At 40.2% G+C, this 17,059-nt stretch overlaps 1 protein-coding gene and 1 long non-coding RNA gene across 2 annotated transcripts; both read left to right on the top strand.

Annotated features, from left to right (window-relative positions):
* The first annotated feature begins 952 nt into the window (after positions 1 to 952).
* LOC311271996 (B-cell receptor CD22-like) lies at positions 953 to 16,124 on the top strand. Its single transcript, XM_084378042.1, has 12 exons — positions 953 to 1,343; positions 1,429 to 1,650; positions 1,796 to 2,149; positions 2,288 to 2,512; positions 2,672 to 2,935; positions 3,217 to 3,329; positions 12,425 to 12,632; positions 13,269 to 13,529; positions 13,915 to 14,175; positions 14,610 to 14,867; positions 15,546 to 15,645; positions 15,786 to 16,124. Exons 5-12 carry the CDS (start codon positions 2,719 to 2,721, stop codon positions 15,886 to 15,888), a joined length of 1,521 nt encoding a protein of 506 aa, XP_084234168.1. The 5' UTR covers positions 953 to 1,343; positions 1,429 to 1,650; positions 1,796 to 2,149; positions 2,288 to 2,512; positions 2,672 to 2,718; the 3' UTR covers positions 15,889 to 16,124.
* On the top strand, positions 3,794 to 4,824 carry LOC311265367. Its single transcript, XR_014623575.1, has 3 exons — positions 3,794 to 3,898; positions 4,004 to 4,055; positions 4,374 to 4,824. It is a non-coding gene; the product is annotated as an uncharacterized lncRNA (long non-coding RNA).
* Positions 16,125 to 17,059: the final 935 nt, after the last annotated feature.

Below are 17,059 nucleotides of genomic sequence, written 5' to 3'. Positions count from 1 at the left end.
CTCTGTCTCTCTGTGTCAGGTACTGTACTTTTATATTCGCATTTTAGTGCATTCATCTGAGGAACTTCAGAGGGTGGTTGGTGTGCAGATGTCAGATACATTCACTTGTTTCTAAGTGCTGTATCGAAGGCAACTGGAGTTGTTTTAGTTTCTTGAAGATGTGTCATCTCTCATCCTTCATTTCTAACTAACTGGAGGAGAGCAGCAGGCTTTAAACTCTGTGTGGGAGTGTCCTCACAGAGTCGTTAGGGGAACATGTGAGTTGTTGACCGAACCGGCCTTCATGTGGGTTGCTAGGTCTAGGTGAGCCCAGCTGTGAATGGTGCTTTAACTGTCTGGGGAGGGAACTCGGTACTGCATTATAGGTGGGTGATGAGTAGTGTCGTAGGCCACCTCCTCTGTTTAAGCAGCAATGTCCACAGCTTGGCCTGAGAAGACAGATGGTTTGAAAAACATGTAAAAGAGTCCATCTATGTCAAGCTGGAACGACCGTCTTTGAACAGAGGAGGTGGCCTACTTTTATTCCACTATATTTATATGCTAAATGTTAGCAAGTTAACCTGAGAACTGTAGGTAAGCTTTGTGATAGCTGACCATTAGTTCAACAAAGTGTACCGATAAAGTCTGTCAGTCTGTCTACAGTCCAATGCACTGAGACCACAGACAGGAAGCAAACCAAGCAAAGCAGACAGCCTTTAGTGCGCCAAACCTGTCTAAGACTGACGCTTGTGACGTTCATCCTGTTCAGTTAAACTTCCTTAAAGTTCTGCCTCCATGCACAGAGAGATTAATTGTGAAAAGCATGTACTGTACATCTTCCATTGCTAGCGTGCAGTCTGTAAAACAGAATTTTTTTTCTGTATTTGACCCCATGAACCTTAAAGCTTTAAGGTTATTTTCCCTTCAAGTCGTCTTGCTATTATACATCTACTGCAGATAAAAGTCTGTCTGTCATATTGTGAATCTGATTGTGCTTCTAACGCTCTGTGTTGCAGTGGTACAAAGCAGTAAAGTATTGACGTACATCTCTGCTCAGATCTGTGCTGTGGGAGGGTCGACAGTGGACATACGCTGCATCTATAGAACGCCGTCCACAGCAAAAAGACGTTCTGTCACAGTTGATAAAATATTATGGTTTACTGACGTTCAGGATGACGGTGCTGTGGATCTGAGAGCAGACCCGGAGTACGCAGGTCGCGTGAGGTATTACTGCGATCAGACGATCTGCACTTTAAGAATCACTGACCTGAGAGAGAGCGACTCGTCTGTGTACAAGTTCACATTCAGATACAAGCAACACAGGAGACACGCCCGTACACCTGGAGTCATTTTATCAGTCGCAGGTAACATTTTTATTGTTGTGTATTAGCGTGTTTGTGAATGCTAACAGTTAAATCTGAAAAAAACGCGTCTGTTCCTTCTTCACAGATCCAGATCTGCAGGTGCAGGTGAGAAGATCATATTCTACCCGAGCTGAGCTGTTCTGTCACAGCGCTTGTCATCTACCTGAACGTCCTTCCTACATCTGGTACAAGAATGGACAGAAAGTTCAGGCGGAAACATCTTCTTCATTCTCAGACTACTTTAATCCTGCAGACAGTTACTCCTGTGCTGTCAGAAGACACGAGGGTTTCCCTGCTCCTTCAGTGTGTGAGTTCAACATTTTGTAAAATAAACACATTTCCTGTCACGCTGCACCAAAATGAAGAAGGAGAATCAATACGTCTTCATGTTACTGCGGTCTAAGATGTACGTAGTTGTAGTTCTGCTGATTAAAACATATTTTATCTTTCAGGTGTCATTGATCAAACCTGCAACAGAGTGATTTACACAGACAGAAGCATCTGTGCCTCCAAAGGCTCATCAGTGGACATTTCTTGCACTTACAGCAGTTATGAAACTATCAGATCTAAATTCTGGTTCAGTCCTGAACGTTCTCATCAGTGGCAGAGTCCTTCACAGCCTGAGGACCTTAGTGAAGACTCCCAGTTTGCAGGTCGTGTTCAGGTCTTTGAAACAGAGACAGGACGCTCCACTCTGAGAATCACTGACCTGACAGAGAGTGATTCAGCTCAGTATCACTTCAAATTCAAAACAACAAGCTTTGAATGGAGGAGTAGTTTACCTGCTACAACTCTGACTGTCACAGGTACTGATGAACACACACTAACACGCGATCTCAGTACCAACATGTTTATGAGTAAATATTATGTGCATTATGCGCTTTGGGATTGTTGATCCTTACAATAAGTATTGCTGCTGCGTTATGGTGTGATTGTGTATCCAGCTCTGCAGGTTCAGGTGATTCGAACAACAGTCCACCAGTCGTATACCGAGGCAGATCTGACGTGTCACAGCAGCTGCAGTCCAGCTGGTGATGTTTCCTACGTCTGGTTCAAGAACGGACAGAAAATTCAGGAAGAAACATCTTCTTATAGAGATGACTTTTATCCTGGAGACCACATCTCCTGTGCTTTCAGAGGACATGAGGATTACCACTCTCCCTCACTGTGTAAATGTACCGCTATGTCGTTCATATGATGTTGTCTGGTGGTGGTGTTAAAAAGAAAACGATTTTATTTTTTGTCATTTTGTTATGAACTTTTAACAGTTAAAATGTGTTATAACTTGTGGTCTCACAGTTTTTTTATGTTCACATCTTCACCTCCAGATGCTCCACAGTTCCCCTCTGTGTCGGTGAGTCCCGCGGGTGAAATCATGGAGGGCGGCTCAGTGACTCTGACCTGCAGCAGTGATGCTAACATAGCAGCTAAATACACCTGGTACAAGAAGAATGTCAACCTCAAACCTCTCAGTAAAGAACCACAGCTTGTCTTCAGCTCCATCCAGTCCTCTGACTCTGGAGAGTATTACTGTACAGCTGAGAACGAGCTGGGGAGGAGGACGTCTGAATACATCTCTATTGATGTGACATGTGAGTGAAATACAGGACAGGAGATTAAATGTCACATTCATTGTTTTTTATGTTGCCAGGCCTGTAATACAAGCCTTTTAAAAGCATCATCAGCGAAAAATTGGTTTTGGTTAATTAAGGGTCTCACACCATCCTACAATTTTGGAGGAGGCTAAGATTGACCTGATTTTGAGCGTTTAGCTGAATCAAAAACCATTAAACATGCAATTCAGATGCTGCCACATCCCATAACTTCTAATTATTTAAATACAACTTCTAATTCTCTGTTAATACATCTCCAGATGCTCCAAAGCTTCCCTCTGTGTCAGTGAGTCCCTCTGCTGAGATAGTGGAGGGCAGTTCAGTGACTCTGACCTGTAGCAGTGATGCTAACCCAGCAGCTAATTACACCTGGTACAAGGACAACCAAACACTGTTTCAAGGACCAGAAGGCGTCTATCATTTCTCCTCCATCAGCTCTGAGGACAGAGGGATCTACTACTGCAAGTCTGAGAATCAGTATGGAGGGATCAACTCTTCATCTCTGTTTATAGACGTCCAGTGTGAGTATAAAACATCAACACATCACTTAGGACAACAATAGATTTAAAACTGCATTACTATCAATCTACTGTCATGTTCTCGAATTTTGTTGTTAACCCAGCAGCTAAATACACCTGGTACAAGGAGAATGAAGACTCACCAACAGCATCAGGACAGATCTTCACCATCACTGACTTCAGAGCTGAACACAGTGGGAATTATTACTGTGAAGCACACAAACATGCTTTTTATCCAGTCTATTAAACACAGTCTAATGGACCCAAACATCCAGTAACTGAAGTATATAACTTTCCATCTGATCATTGTTACAGCTGCACCGAAATCAGGCGTCAGAGGAGATCGCTCACGGGCGGTCACGTGCGTCCTGTTCGTCCTCGCCTTCATCCTCATCCTCATCCTCATCCTCTTACTATGGATTAGGTGAGCTGCTCTGTACCACTTTATTTATGTTCACTAATACTCATACTTCAGCCATTTGTTTAAGATAAATATTAATTTATATTTTTCATCCATTCTCATATCAAGAAGACACAGTGGACAATATGAGCTTGGACAGAGACGAGACAACAGAGCACAGGTGAGGAAGAAGAGTTCAGGAGTGTGTCTAAACTTCATGCCACATGTTGTATACACTGTTTGTAATATAAGTGTTTTCTTTTGTTAGCAGTCATAGTGTGAGAGTGAGCATGTGCTGTGCCTTCGCCTTCAACTACCTCTAGCATGGCTGTATTATTATTTTCAGGAGTATTTGGTTTTATTATTGTCATTGTTGGTCATTAATTTAATGAGGTATTCTCAGAAAAAGGAGACTTTAAGGTGAAATTCTTGCTTTATTGATCTTGATTGTTCTCCACCTGTCATGATTTTACTGATTTTCCGTCCCCTGTCATTCCAGACCTTTCCACGCCTCACCTGTCCACCAGCTGTCCGCAGTGTGTTTTCTGCTCTTGCCCATCAGCTGATCCGTCTCTTTCCAACACACTGGCAAACAAAATTCTCATTTGTATGATCTGAAAATGGCTCAATTACTTTTGAAATAGCAATAACATGATTGCTAATGAGAATAATGATATTTTCCAAATCTTTGTGACTGTCTACCATCTCCTCTCAAGTGAGGTAGCTGAAGCTACACTTTAGCAAATATGTGAGGAAGCTGAAGCAGAATGTGTTACTGATAATTCATTGACGTGTTATTGTAAATATCCTTCTTTCTTTGGTCTGACTACGCTGTACCTATATAACCTCATAAAGCCACGTTTTAAAGCACTGATAGATTGTTTTGCACAGTAATCCTTTCTCGTGTTAAAGGTGTATAATATGAAAGATTTCTGCATTAAAATATCTAAAAAGTCTTTGTTATATCTCCTTTATTCTCTCCTTTACCAAGTGTCAGTATCCAAAAACTGCAGTTCCTTAAATGGCCACTCGAGGCTCCAAAAGTGTGTCAAGAGCCCATGAAAAATGGATGACAGAGTGGACAAAATGTATCTGTGGTACAGTTACAGTACAAAGAAACAGAATAACTAAAAATCACAAAGTTGCAGAGCTACAAAGTGCAAATAAAACAGAATTTCTATGTACAACAAGCACTTTTTACATGGAAAAAAGGTATCATATGTGCACTTCTGCAGTTTTTAGAGGTTTGTATGATGAGGAAGTTTTACTGGAGGCAGCAGTCGAATGTCTCTCTTTTTTCACACGTTTACGCTTTTACCATTCGTCATTATACGCTTGATTTAGAGGAAATGCAGAAGAAGTTAGTCTTCTGAGAAGTGATGAGGAGGAACAAGCACCCGGCCGCCAAGGTTGCTCTGTAAGTTAAACATCTTTACGATTGTTGCACAGTTTTGTCTCAGTTTTGACAGTCGGTAACCACTGTCAGCTAAATATAAGGTCATTTGTATTTCTTGGTGTATTTGATTTGTTTTACGTTTGTCATTTTACCTGCTGATGTGTTTAAATGTCTGTGAAGCCACAACAGAGACTGAAGAAGGCCGACCATGGGTTTCACAGCAGCAGCCAGAGGATTTATCTTCATTGTCTTCATACTGGGTACTGTATATTTATATTTCATATATTTCACTAGTTTAAAAATCAACTCGAGGTTAGTCATCTATAAAGTTTCTTCATTTATTACTGCAAAGCATATTTGTCTTCTGAGCACAAAACTAACAGTTCATGAATGAATGTGTGTGAAGTTAGGGTGGCTCAGTCAGAACAACTATTTTATTTAATTAAACATGTTTTACTGTGACCGTCTCTCTGCGAGTGCTACATCGATGTCTCGTTTGTAAGAGGAACTGGAAGATATGAGACAGAAGCTGTGTATTTATTTCTCTTTAATTAAAAGAGTTTATACATTTGTAGATATTTTGGTTCTTTATTTAAGTCAAAACTCACCTTTGTTATTAACATCATTCATGCTGATGACAGCCAGCGTTCTTCCCAAAAGAGTAAACTACACATTTGTAAAGCCATGTTTGCAAGTTTACAGGACAGAAGTGTTTCATACTTTAAACATAGAGTTTGGGTGGAGTATCACTTTTCACAGACGTGCCAGTTACATAAATGTCACATAGCAGCAGGGCGTCAATGTCTACGCCTCAGTGTTCTGCATTTCAACAGGGAGGAAACCAACTGAGAAAATCACACATTTGATTTTTACTCATTCACTCCTCTCTTATATTTAACCCTCCTCCAACTGACACACGGATCAAATGCATTTCTCTTTATTCACTGTTCACCTACAGACTGTGTGACGTAGAGATAAACTAAAAGCATAGATTCTCAATTGTTCAATGAGAGAGGACGTATTCTTGTCTTAAAATGTCTGGAAGGGATCTTAAAGGAATAGTTCACTCTAGAACAAAATTCAGTCATTATGGACTCACCCTCATGCTGATGAGAAGTCCGGTGTGGTTTCTTATTCCTCAAAGTGCAGCTGGAGACCCGCGGGGGTTCCCTCCGGCAGGAATAAAATATATAATGGGCGTTCATGGTCCCCGAGACGAAAAGGTCCATAAAACTCCACAACGGCATCACAAACGACATCCAGAGTTTACTCGAAACGACGTCATTAAGTACATTTTTCTAGCCTAAACAGTCACTATACTATATTTGCCTACCGCGAGTCTCGTTCATCTTGTCCAATCGGCTGTGAGGTTGACTCTCGTGAACGCGGAGCGTGCCTCCGTGTAAACATAGCATAGTGACTGTTTCGGCTGTAAAAATTTACGAAATGACGTCGTTTCGAGTAAACTCTGGATGTCGCCACTTCAGGACACTTGGATTGCAGCGGACGAGCAGTATGGAGGAATATTACAAAGTTTTGTGTAGTTTTATGGACCTTGTCGCCTCGGACACCATGTACGCCGTTATATGGATTTTTGCTGCAGGAGGATACCCCTGCGGGTCTCCAGCTGCACTTTGAGGAACAACTTTAATGTGTTTATTTTGAAAAGTGCTATTCCAATGAAGCCGTCAAAGAATATGTGCATTATATCTTGACTCAGCTGACTGCATGTTCATGTACAACAGGTGGGAGATTCATCACCTCATCACAAGTCTACCAGCCCATAGGTAACATTTCCCTGGAATATTTATGTATTTATTTATTTATTCTGTTTCTCTTCATTTACTGTGTTTCATGTGTGTCCCTGCACTCAGAACTCCAGGTGCAGGTGGAGTCATCGTCAGAGTGTAAAATGTATAGTTGCACCTGGGCAGACCTAAAATGTGTCGGCGATGAGTATCTGTCTCCACTCTTGAGCTTCGTATGGTACAAGAATGGAGAGGTCATTCCAGGAGAAACAGCTTCTACTTATTCAGCCTACTTTTATGGTGATAGCAGCTATGCCTGCGCCGTAATGAGACACGAGCATCACCCGTCTCCTACAGTGTGTAAGTTTACTCCCATTTGAGTCTTCTTTATATTTCTGTTCCGCTTTTTCTCAGATGGCAATATATTTACTGTATTCACCTCCCAGGTGTAGGCATTAGTTACTTGCATGGTTACGTGTGTATATTTAACTACATATTCTAAATCTTTTATTCGTGTGAGCAGTTACCCTTTCATCGAAGACACATCTCCTCTCTAAACCTCTCAGATAATTTGATTTAAAAGTAGTTTGATGCTCAAGAAGTTCAATGTATCCAATTTCACAAGAAAGCAAAAACAAAAAGAAAAGAGAAGAGAAGAATCAAATCAAATCAAATTTTATTTGTATAGCCCAAATTCACAAATCACAGTTTGCCTCAGAGGGCTTTACAATCTGTACAGAGACGACACCCTCTGTCCTTCGACCCTCGATTCGAGTGAGGAAAAACTTGCCCCCCAAAAAAAATGCTGAAGAAACCTCAGGAAGAGCCACAGAGGAGGGATCCCTCTCCCAGGACGGACAGACGTGCAATAGATGTCGCATGTACAGAGCAGATCAACGAAATCACAATGTATACAATTATAATGGATGGTTGACAGGAATGAAAGTACATAAAGAGGTTTTACAGCAATAATAATGAAATGCACGTGGAAATGTGATTACTAGTGATAACAGTAGTAGTGATTAACGGTAAGGATAGTATGTAGTAATGCATTACAATAATAGTAGTGGAACGTATGTAACAGATATATGACTAATATTAGCAACAGTAGTGGTGGGTGTCAGGCAGGGCCATGGCAGTAGGCGCATCCACGATCAGGCAGGGCCATAGCAGTGGGCGCATCCACGATCCACGACCCGGGCGCGGCCAGGATCCATGGGAGCCTGTAGGACTAGAAAGCACAAGGACTCCGGGGAAGAAGTAAGTCAGTGACATGCAGAGATGGGGCATGTATACAGGCATAATGTATACAGATGGAGAGGAGAGGAGGAGAGAGAAGCTCAGTGTGTCATTTGTCCCCCGGACTAGGCCTATAGCAGCATAACTAAGAGCTGGTCCAGGACAGGCCTGGGTCTGTCCTGGACCAGCCCTAACTATAAGCTCTATCGAAAAGGAAAGTCTTAAGTCTACTCTTAAAGGTAGAGAGGGTGTCCGCCTCCCGGACCAAAACAGGAAGATGGTTCCACAGAAGAGGAGCTTGATAACTGAAGGCTCTGGCTCCCATTCTGCTTTTGGAGACTTTAGGAACTACAAGTAATCCTGCGTTCTGGGAGCGTAATGCTCTAGTTGGGTAATAGGGTAATATGAGCTCCTGGAGATATGATGGTGCCTGACCATTAACAGCTTTGTAAGTGAGGAGAAGGATTTTAAACTCTATTCTTGATTTTACAGGGAGCCAGTGCAGAGAGGCCAGTACAGGAGTAATATGATCTCTTTTCTTAGTTCCTGTCAGTGCACGTGCTGCAGCATTCTGGACCAGCTGGAGACTCTATAGAGACTTGTTAGGGCAGCCTGATAATAGAGATTTACAATAGTCCAGCCTGGAAGTAACGAATGCATGGACTAGCTTTTCTGCGTCTTTTTGAGACAGGATGGGCCTGATTTTTGCAATGTTACGTAGATGAAAAAATGCAGACCTTGAAATTTGTTTTATGTGGGAGTTGAAGGATATATCTTGATCAAAGATAACTCCCAGATTCCTGACGGTGGTGCTGGAGGCCAAGTTAATGCCATCCAAACTAGCTATATCATTAGATAATGCATCTCTAAGGTGTTTAGGACCAAGTACTATAACTTCGGTTTTATCTGAATTTAACAGCAGAAAATCGCAGGTCATCCAGGTCTTAATGTCCTTGAGACATGCATGGAGTTTAGTAAGCTGATTAGTTTCATCTGGCTTTATTGATAGGTATAACTGGGTATCATCTGCGTAACAATGAAAGTTTATGGAGTGTTTCCGAATTATATTTCCTAGAGGGAGCATATATAAGGTGAATAGTATGGGTCCAAGCACAGAGCCTTGAGGAACACCATGACTAACCTTGGTATACAGGGATGACGCATCATTAACATGTACAAACTGAAATCGATCCGATAAATAGGACTTAAACCAGTTTAATGCGACGATTACAGACAAATGATTACAGATTTTCGGGGTATAAAATGGCCCTTAATCATATCACAACCCTTGAGATTCAAGTCTCATCTGACTTTCATCTTTCAGGTGTGTATGGTAACTCTTGCAACAGAGTGACGTACACCTACAGAAGAACTTGTGCTCCCGAAGGCTCAACAGTGAACATTTCTTGTTTGTACAATGCTTACGAGAAAGACTTTCAGTCAAGATTTTGGTTCAGTCCTGGACAAAGTCACCAGTGGTCGTATGAACCTGAAGAGCCTGAATATGAACCTATTGACAACATCGACGATGAATATGAATCTGAAGAGTTTGAGGGCTACGGGATACAGGACCGTGTTACGGTCGAGGAAGAGTTGCTATCTGACGGAAGACGCTCTAATCTGCTAATCAGTGAGCTTAGAGAAAGTGATGAAGGCCAGTATGACTTCAAATTCAAAACAGGAAGCTTTGAATGGAGGGGCGTTTTACCTGGAACATATCTGACTGTAACAGGTACAGATGAACACAAACTGACACAGTGCATTCAAACAAACTTGTCACAAGTGAATGTAGGACAATGTTAAAATATAAAATGAAAACGAATGTCATCATGGTCTTGGTGCCCCCATCACTTTTTAAATGATTTTTTATTATTATATGCAGCCCATTGCCAGAATAAATATTCTCAATGTACGTTTCTTCAAACCACAAATATGCCGCAACTTTACATGTCTTTACATATCACATACTGAATTTTGTGTTGTGACAAAGCTGTGCTTAAAAGCTCCAAAAACACTTGGATAGGGTTAAGAAAAGATCATGTTTTGGCTAAAAGTATTTGGTTCGTTGCCACAAAGATGGCTGCAAAATGTGCTGACTGTCACTAAAATGAGCCGGTTTTGTCAGTTGAAACAACCCCTGCTGCTCCTGATGACAAAGTCACTACATACTCAAGTGATATACAGTGGTGGCCAAAATTATTAGAACACCTGACAGATCAGAAAATATTGACCTTTTTTTCCCCTCCAAAACATGATTTCATTTCATAATGTTCATGAAACATGCAGATGGTTGCTCTGAGCACAACAAATATCAGATGGAGTGAGTCCTACTGTTTTTATCCACTTTTAACTTTAATATTTGTCCACCTTTTGCAGCAATTACAGCAGCACATCTTTGGCATAGTGTCATTATATTTCCTGAGAACTTCAACACTAATGCTATCCCGTGCCTTCTGCAACTCAAGCCAAAGGCTTTCCTTTGAATGTACAATAGATAGATAGATGATGATTGTGTGACATTGACAGTGAAATAGGCCTAGCTTGTTTTTTGTAAGGAAAATGACCTAAATCACCTTATGATGGCACTATTCTATGGTTTATAGAGCATAATGATGACTTTGTAGATATTTCATGCGTTTTATGGGTATTCTAATGGCCAATTCAACAAATTCACAAGTGAAACCTCTTAAATATGCCAGGTGTTCTAATAATTTTGGCCACCACTGTAAATGTAATATTATACGTTTTGTACAAACGGTGATATGAAATGTACATTTTTAATGTACCTGTGGTTTGCAGAAACCTACAATGGCAACATTTCATTCTGTGGACTGTTGTTGTGTTGTAGCTGTTAGTCACCAGTGTTTCTCAGTGTTTCAGTGAGAGGAATTTGTGTTTGTGATTAATTAAATGGTGACCAGTGACACAACTGTTTTGTTCTCATATCCAGATCTCAGTATAACGGTGGCCAGAATATCAACTGAACCATCTTATGTATTGTCAGAAGTGACGTGTCACAGCCGCTGCTCTGAGGCTTCCTATGTCTTTTTTAAGAATGGACATGAAATCGTTTCGGGATCTTCTAGTTACAGAGAGTACTTTTACCCTGGAGACAGAATCTCCTGTGCTTTGGAGGGATACGAGGATTACTACTCTACTACATTGTGTGAGTTTTTAATAAAACTAATAATAAAGAAAGTATAATTTTGTAATTTGGTATTATTTAGAAACCCTTTACCTTAATGTGCATTTTTACATTACCATTCGCCCGTTCCAGTGCATAACTGAACATTTAAATGCAGACTGTTCCACTGTACACGTACTTATTTTAAATAATGTTGGCTGTATCACAACATCGCTTTCAGATACTCCCGAGGGTCCCTCAGTGTGGGCGAGTCCCTCTAGGGAAATCATGGAGGGCAGTTCAGTGACTCTGACCTGTAGCAGTGATGCTAACCCAGCCGCTGAATACACCTGGTACAAATATGTAAACAGTTACTATACATCCCTCAGTAATGGAGCACAGCTTGTGTTGAGGTATATCCAGCCCTCTGGCTCTGCACAGTACCGCTGTACCGCTGAGAATGGACTGGGGAGATCACATAATTTCATATCTATTAATGTGAAATGTAAGTAAAACAGATTAGCAACCCGTTCAACTGTTTTTTTAACACGGTAGGTAAGTACTGCTGTGTAGTGGACTTTAACAGCCAAATGTTTGACCAAAAAAGCAGAAGGTATACTATTCTTACTTGTTGTAAGTGCAGGACCTGTAGCTTTGGGGAAGACATTTTAATCAGAAAAGACTCAACTTCATACTGTTTTACTTTGTTAATGGTGGACCTTGTTTTCCTCTGAGAACAGCTTGTATGTTCACTTATGGAAAAAATAAACATTCTGAGTTTGTATTATTACCTCGTTAATATTGTAAATATTAAAATTGTGAGTTTAAATAAAATTGTGCCCCTTAAGGTTTTAATGTAGGGAAAGGTTTTACTAATCAAAATTCTTCCTTGAGCTTCATCTTAACATGAACAGTCTGCAGCATCTCAAGCTGATGTGTCACACTTGATGTGTCTCATTTTAAAGTTAATTTATGTGCACAAATCTCCTCCAGATGCTCCAAAGACCTCCTCTGTGTCAGTGAGGCCTTCTGCTGAGATAGTGGAGGGCAGTTCAGTGACTCTCACCTGTAGCAGTGATGCTAACCCAGCAGCTAACTACACCTGGTACAAGGAGAACCAACAGTTGCTCCGAGGACCTGACAATTATCATTTCACCTCCATCAGCTCAGAGGACAGAGGAACCTACTACTGCAAGTCTGAGAATCAGTATGGACATGTCATGTCTTCGTCTCTGTTCATAGACGTCAAGTGTAAGTATTAAATTGGAAATTCAACAGTTTAAATAAACACTTGTTTGGTGGGATGTCTTCCCTTCCAGCATTTCTTGTCACATCTGTGCAGATCTGTGAATCACAATGTTTCAGTAAAATGCTATAATCAGCATGGTATCAGGTTTAGAATGACAATGTGAACACGTTGATGTTTAGCAGATAATGTTTACCATGACCACAGTCTCAGTGTGGTGTGTTAGCATTTATATTGTTGGCAGTTATTGTGATTTATCCAGTTGGGACCATGAACACATTATGAAACTATCAGAGGACTGTGCATTGTTTCCTCATACATGTCAAAGCAACAGAAGCAGGTGAGTAAGACAAAGCTGAGCAGAAGCAACATAACATTTGTCATTATGTTGAGTCATTATTTGTAAAACCGAGTCATTTGTTTGAGATGTTCCTAACCTGTAGTTTATGCACACCTGTGGGTAAGAAAGACTAAAATGTAGTTAGCAAAGATGGATGACTTAATATTCCCTTGTTTTAATGAGATTTGTTGTGTTAAATCTCTTGTGGAACATGTATTTGTTTAACATCGTAGTTTCGTTGTCTCATCCATAGAACATGCTGATATTGACATCATGGAGGTCTGTACTTTCTCTCCTTCAGATGCTCCAAAGCTTCCCTCAGTGTCAGTGAGTCCCTCTGCTGAGATAGTGGAGGGCAGTTCAGTGAATCTGACCTGTAGCAGTGATGCTAACCCAGCAGCTAATTACACCTGGTACAAGGAGAACCAAACACTGATTCAAGGACCAGAGGACACTTATACCTTCTCCTCCATCAGCTCTGAGGACAGAGGGATCTACTCCTGCAAGTCTGAGAACAAGTATGGACGAATCAACTCTACGTCTGTGTTTATAGACGTCCAGTGTGAGTACAAAACTCTTGCATTTGAGGCAGATGGTTCACACATTACATTGCTGCATTGCGTTGCTTTGGACACTTTGCCCCCAGCACTGTCGACAGGATCTTGTTCTCATCACATTGTCAGAAATGGTTCTCCATAACTGTGACACCAAATGAAACACTACTGTTGACATTTTTCATTGGAACCACCTTTACCAAAAGTAACAGTTTCTCAAAGGACACAAGTCACTGCTGTAGTCACAGCTGCTGTTGGTCAAGTGAACACTGTTAGCAGTTTTCATAGGGATAGCTTTGTTAGCAGAAAATAGTTCCAATTAACCCTGTAATGTCTTACATTTAGAGCATGCTGGCATTGAATTCATGAAGGTCTGTACTTTGTCTCCTTCAGATGCTCCAAGACTTCCCTCTGTATCAATGAGTCCCTCTGCTGAGATAGTGGAGGGCAGATCAGTGAATCTGACCTGTAGCAGTGATGCTAACCCAGCAGCTAATTACACCTGGTACAAGGAGAACCAAACACTGCTTCAGGGACCAGAGGACACTTATACCTTCTCCTCCATCAGCTCTGAGGACAGAGGGATCTACTACTGCAAGTCTGAGAATCAGTATGGAGAGATCAACTCTTCATCTCTCTTCATAGACGTCCAGTGTGAGTGCCAATTATTTGCATTTGAGGTGTATGATGAGTACAATAAAATAAGTGGTTAGTAAGACTCTTAAATGCTCTAACTAGAAGAGTTGAGATGTACGTGGAAATTTGTAGTTGTGATTCTTTTCACAAAAATGTGAATATACAAAGTATATCTATCACGCAATTATTACATATGATAGTAGGTGTAGTTAGTCTCTGTAGATAGAGAGAGCGTCAATGATGGATGACATTAATGAGACACTTCTTTTTTCTAGCCACAACTGAAAACAATTGATAATTTTCTGTGCTAAAATAATTTATTTCCACACAGAGGATCACATTATCCAAAGCTTTAGAAAAAATGAATGTATTATATAATTCATCAAACATATCATATATTGTGTATTCTAACACTGAATTAAATTTCTCTCTCATCCATACCTGTCCTCCAGATGCTCCAAGACTTCCCTCTGTGTCAGTGAGTCCCTCTGCTGAGATAGTGGAGGGCAGTTCAGTGAATCTGACCTGTAGCAGTGATGCTAACCCAGCAGCTAACTACACCTGGTACAAGGAGAATGAAGACTCACCAAAAGCATCAGGACAGATCTTCACCATCACTGACTTCAGAGCCGAACACAGTGGGAATTATTACTGCCAGGTCCATAATACAAGAGGACGTTATAAATCTACTTTATATCTGGGTGTGACAGGTAAATTACACTTACACACATACATGTGAATATTGCTAACAGTGGACTGAGTTTCTTTACCCACCAAGTGTGGACCTTTGTTTCTGGTCATTTGGGAAAAACAAAAACAGAACAGAAAATTTTACTTTTAAGGTCTTTTCCCCAAATATTATAATAATAAATATTCAAATGTTTATATATATATATATATATATTTCTTTACACAAATTGCCAGGAGGGGGCTTCAGCGTCATCGACCTGTCAAAGAGGGGGCTTCAATATACTGCAGTGGAGCTGTCTGTACCCATTCTTTCACCTAATGAAAGTTTGTTTACCAAAGAGACTTTCATTGTTTCATTCTGAAGTTGATAATTAACTTTGATTTCGTCAATATTTAAACATTTCTGTAATACCGATATTACAAAAACAATCATGGCCACTTTAATGGAGAATAAATAATATATAACTACTAATAACTATATATCTACTTGGACAAATCTCAAAATGTGAAATAATTTTAGCATTTATTCAAATTTGGTTATTGTTGTTTTCTATTTATTTTAACAATCCTGTGCAACTCTTTTCTTGATAGAATATCTGAAATGTATTTCATTTGTGTCTTCACTTCTTGAATTTGAACAATATTGTTGTAACATTAATGCAACTAAAACAAATATGAAATCAAATCTCTCTTTATAGTATCTCCAGTTTGGAACTCAACAGTCGTAATGAATACCGCCAGGTTGACTCTGTTGGTCCTGATTCTGATTCCTCTGATTCTAATGATTCTGCGCTCCAGGTAAACTATAAAAATCCATCATTTATAATCTTTGTTCTTTTATGTTCTTATTTTTTACAAATTTGGCATTCATTATTTTTTTGGCACCATGAAGAACATCTTCTTAAATAGTTTGTTTTGTGTTGTTGGACTCAATCCAGGCACAAGAAAACTCCAGTGAGCTCCACCACTGAAGTGAATATCTATGAAGAGATGGAGATGAGGCAGAGACATCCTGGGCTCGAACAACAAGTCCTTTCATGATATTTTTATAGTCTTGTATGTTGGCTTAATATCACTGGAACACAGTTTGCTATTATTATTTGGCAATTGATTGAATTAGAACATAATATTCTTATAATGGTACATTCTGAAAGTGCACAAGTTTGATCACAGGATTATTGATTTTTTTATTCACGTCACCTGCACAGCACACAGCTCGGTGAATTTCAGCGCCTGGTGTTGCGTCGAGATTACGTTACCTGCAGCTGAATGGTGCCCAGTTCTCAGCTGCAGAGCACCTGTCCCTCTGTCTCCAGAGAGTGGTTTATTAATAGGTGTGAAAAAACAATAAATAGTGACTGTGAACACCAGCAAGTAGGCATGGGACTGAATTAATCTGTCTTATCACATTGGTATGAACCCAAAACAAAGTGATTTTGCTGTGATCTAACTGCATTTAAAAAAAGCCCTAAACGTAACCCTGAATTCCAGCTTTGTCAGGTCTGACAATGAGGGGACAAGCAAACAATTTTTAAAACGCTTGTTCCCTGAATGGAGTTTGGATCGATCAGGGCTATGCTAAGAGTTGAACAGCAGCAGCAGGTGGATTTGTAGTCTTCCTTCGCTGTCTACAAGGTACTGTACATCTACATCTATATTGTAAGGCAGTTAGCATGGTGGGTTTTAGGTAAATAAAAAAGATGTGATGTTGTGATGTGATGTGATGTGATGTGATCCCTGCAACTTCAGACAGTAAAGCTGTGTTTCTGTGGGTGGAAGTGGTGACTGTACATACATTAACAAAGAAAAAATGCTCTAAATGATCTGTTGAAAAAATTCATGCTGCTCTGGGGAACTTCATTCTTCCACCAAACTCAATTCAAGACAGCATTTGCATATGGTAGCATAAATTGTGACAACAAAAAAACATATCATTATAAGAAATTCCTTACTGTTGGAGTTGCAAGGTGGATAACTAAGAATAAGACTGCATCAACTCACTCAATGAATTCCATTAATTCTCTTCTCATTTTGCTGTTGTAGCCCAGACGTAATTATTAATTAGTAGCCTAATCAATTAATTTTCTTACCTTAATGAAGCAACAGTCGCCGTGGGGCCTTTGTGTCATATTTGTCAACAATTTCCTCAGGTTTAATGGATGGAGATGGTTGAAGAATATTGCGTTATCAGTCCGGCAGCTCCATCAGCATC

The sequence above is a fragment of the Pagrus pagrus genome, assembly GCF_965226575.1.
Source record: "Pagrus pagrus genome assembly, chromosome: 2".
NCBI lineage: Eukaryota > Metazoa > Chordata > Actinopteri > Spariformes > Sparidae > Pagrus > Pagrus pagrus.
The sequence above is the reverse complement of the archived record's forward strand: the minus strand, read 5'-3'. Positions and strand labels throughout refer to the sequence as shown.

Bases quoted from the DNA above. Each gene is read 5' to 3' on its own strand.
- LOC311271996 (XM_084378042.1), top strand. From the start codon at position 2,719: ATGGAGGGCGGCTCAGTGACTCTGACCTGCAGCAGTGATGCTAACATA. The intron at 3,330-12,424 runs TACAAGGACAAC...GCTGAGATAGTG, and splicing joins CAGCAGCTAATTACACCTGG to GAGGGCAGTTCAGTGACTCT. The intron at 13,530-13,914 runs GTGAGTACAAAA...TGTCTCCTTCAG, and splicing joins TGTGTTTATAGACGTCCAGT to ATGCTCCAAGACTTCCCTCT.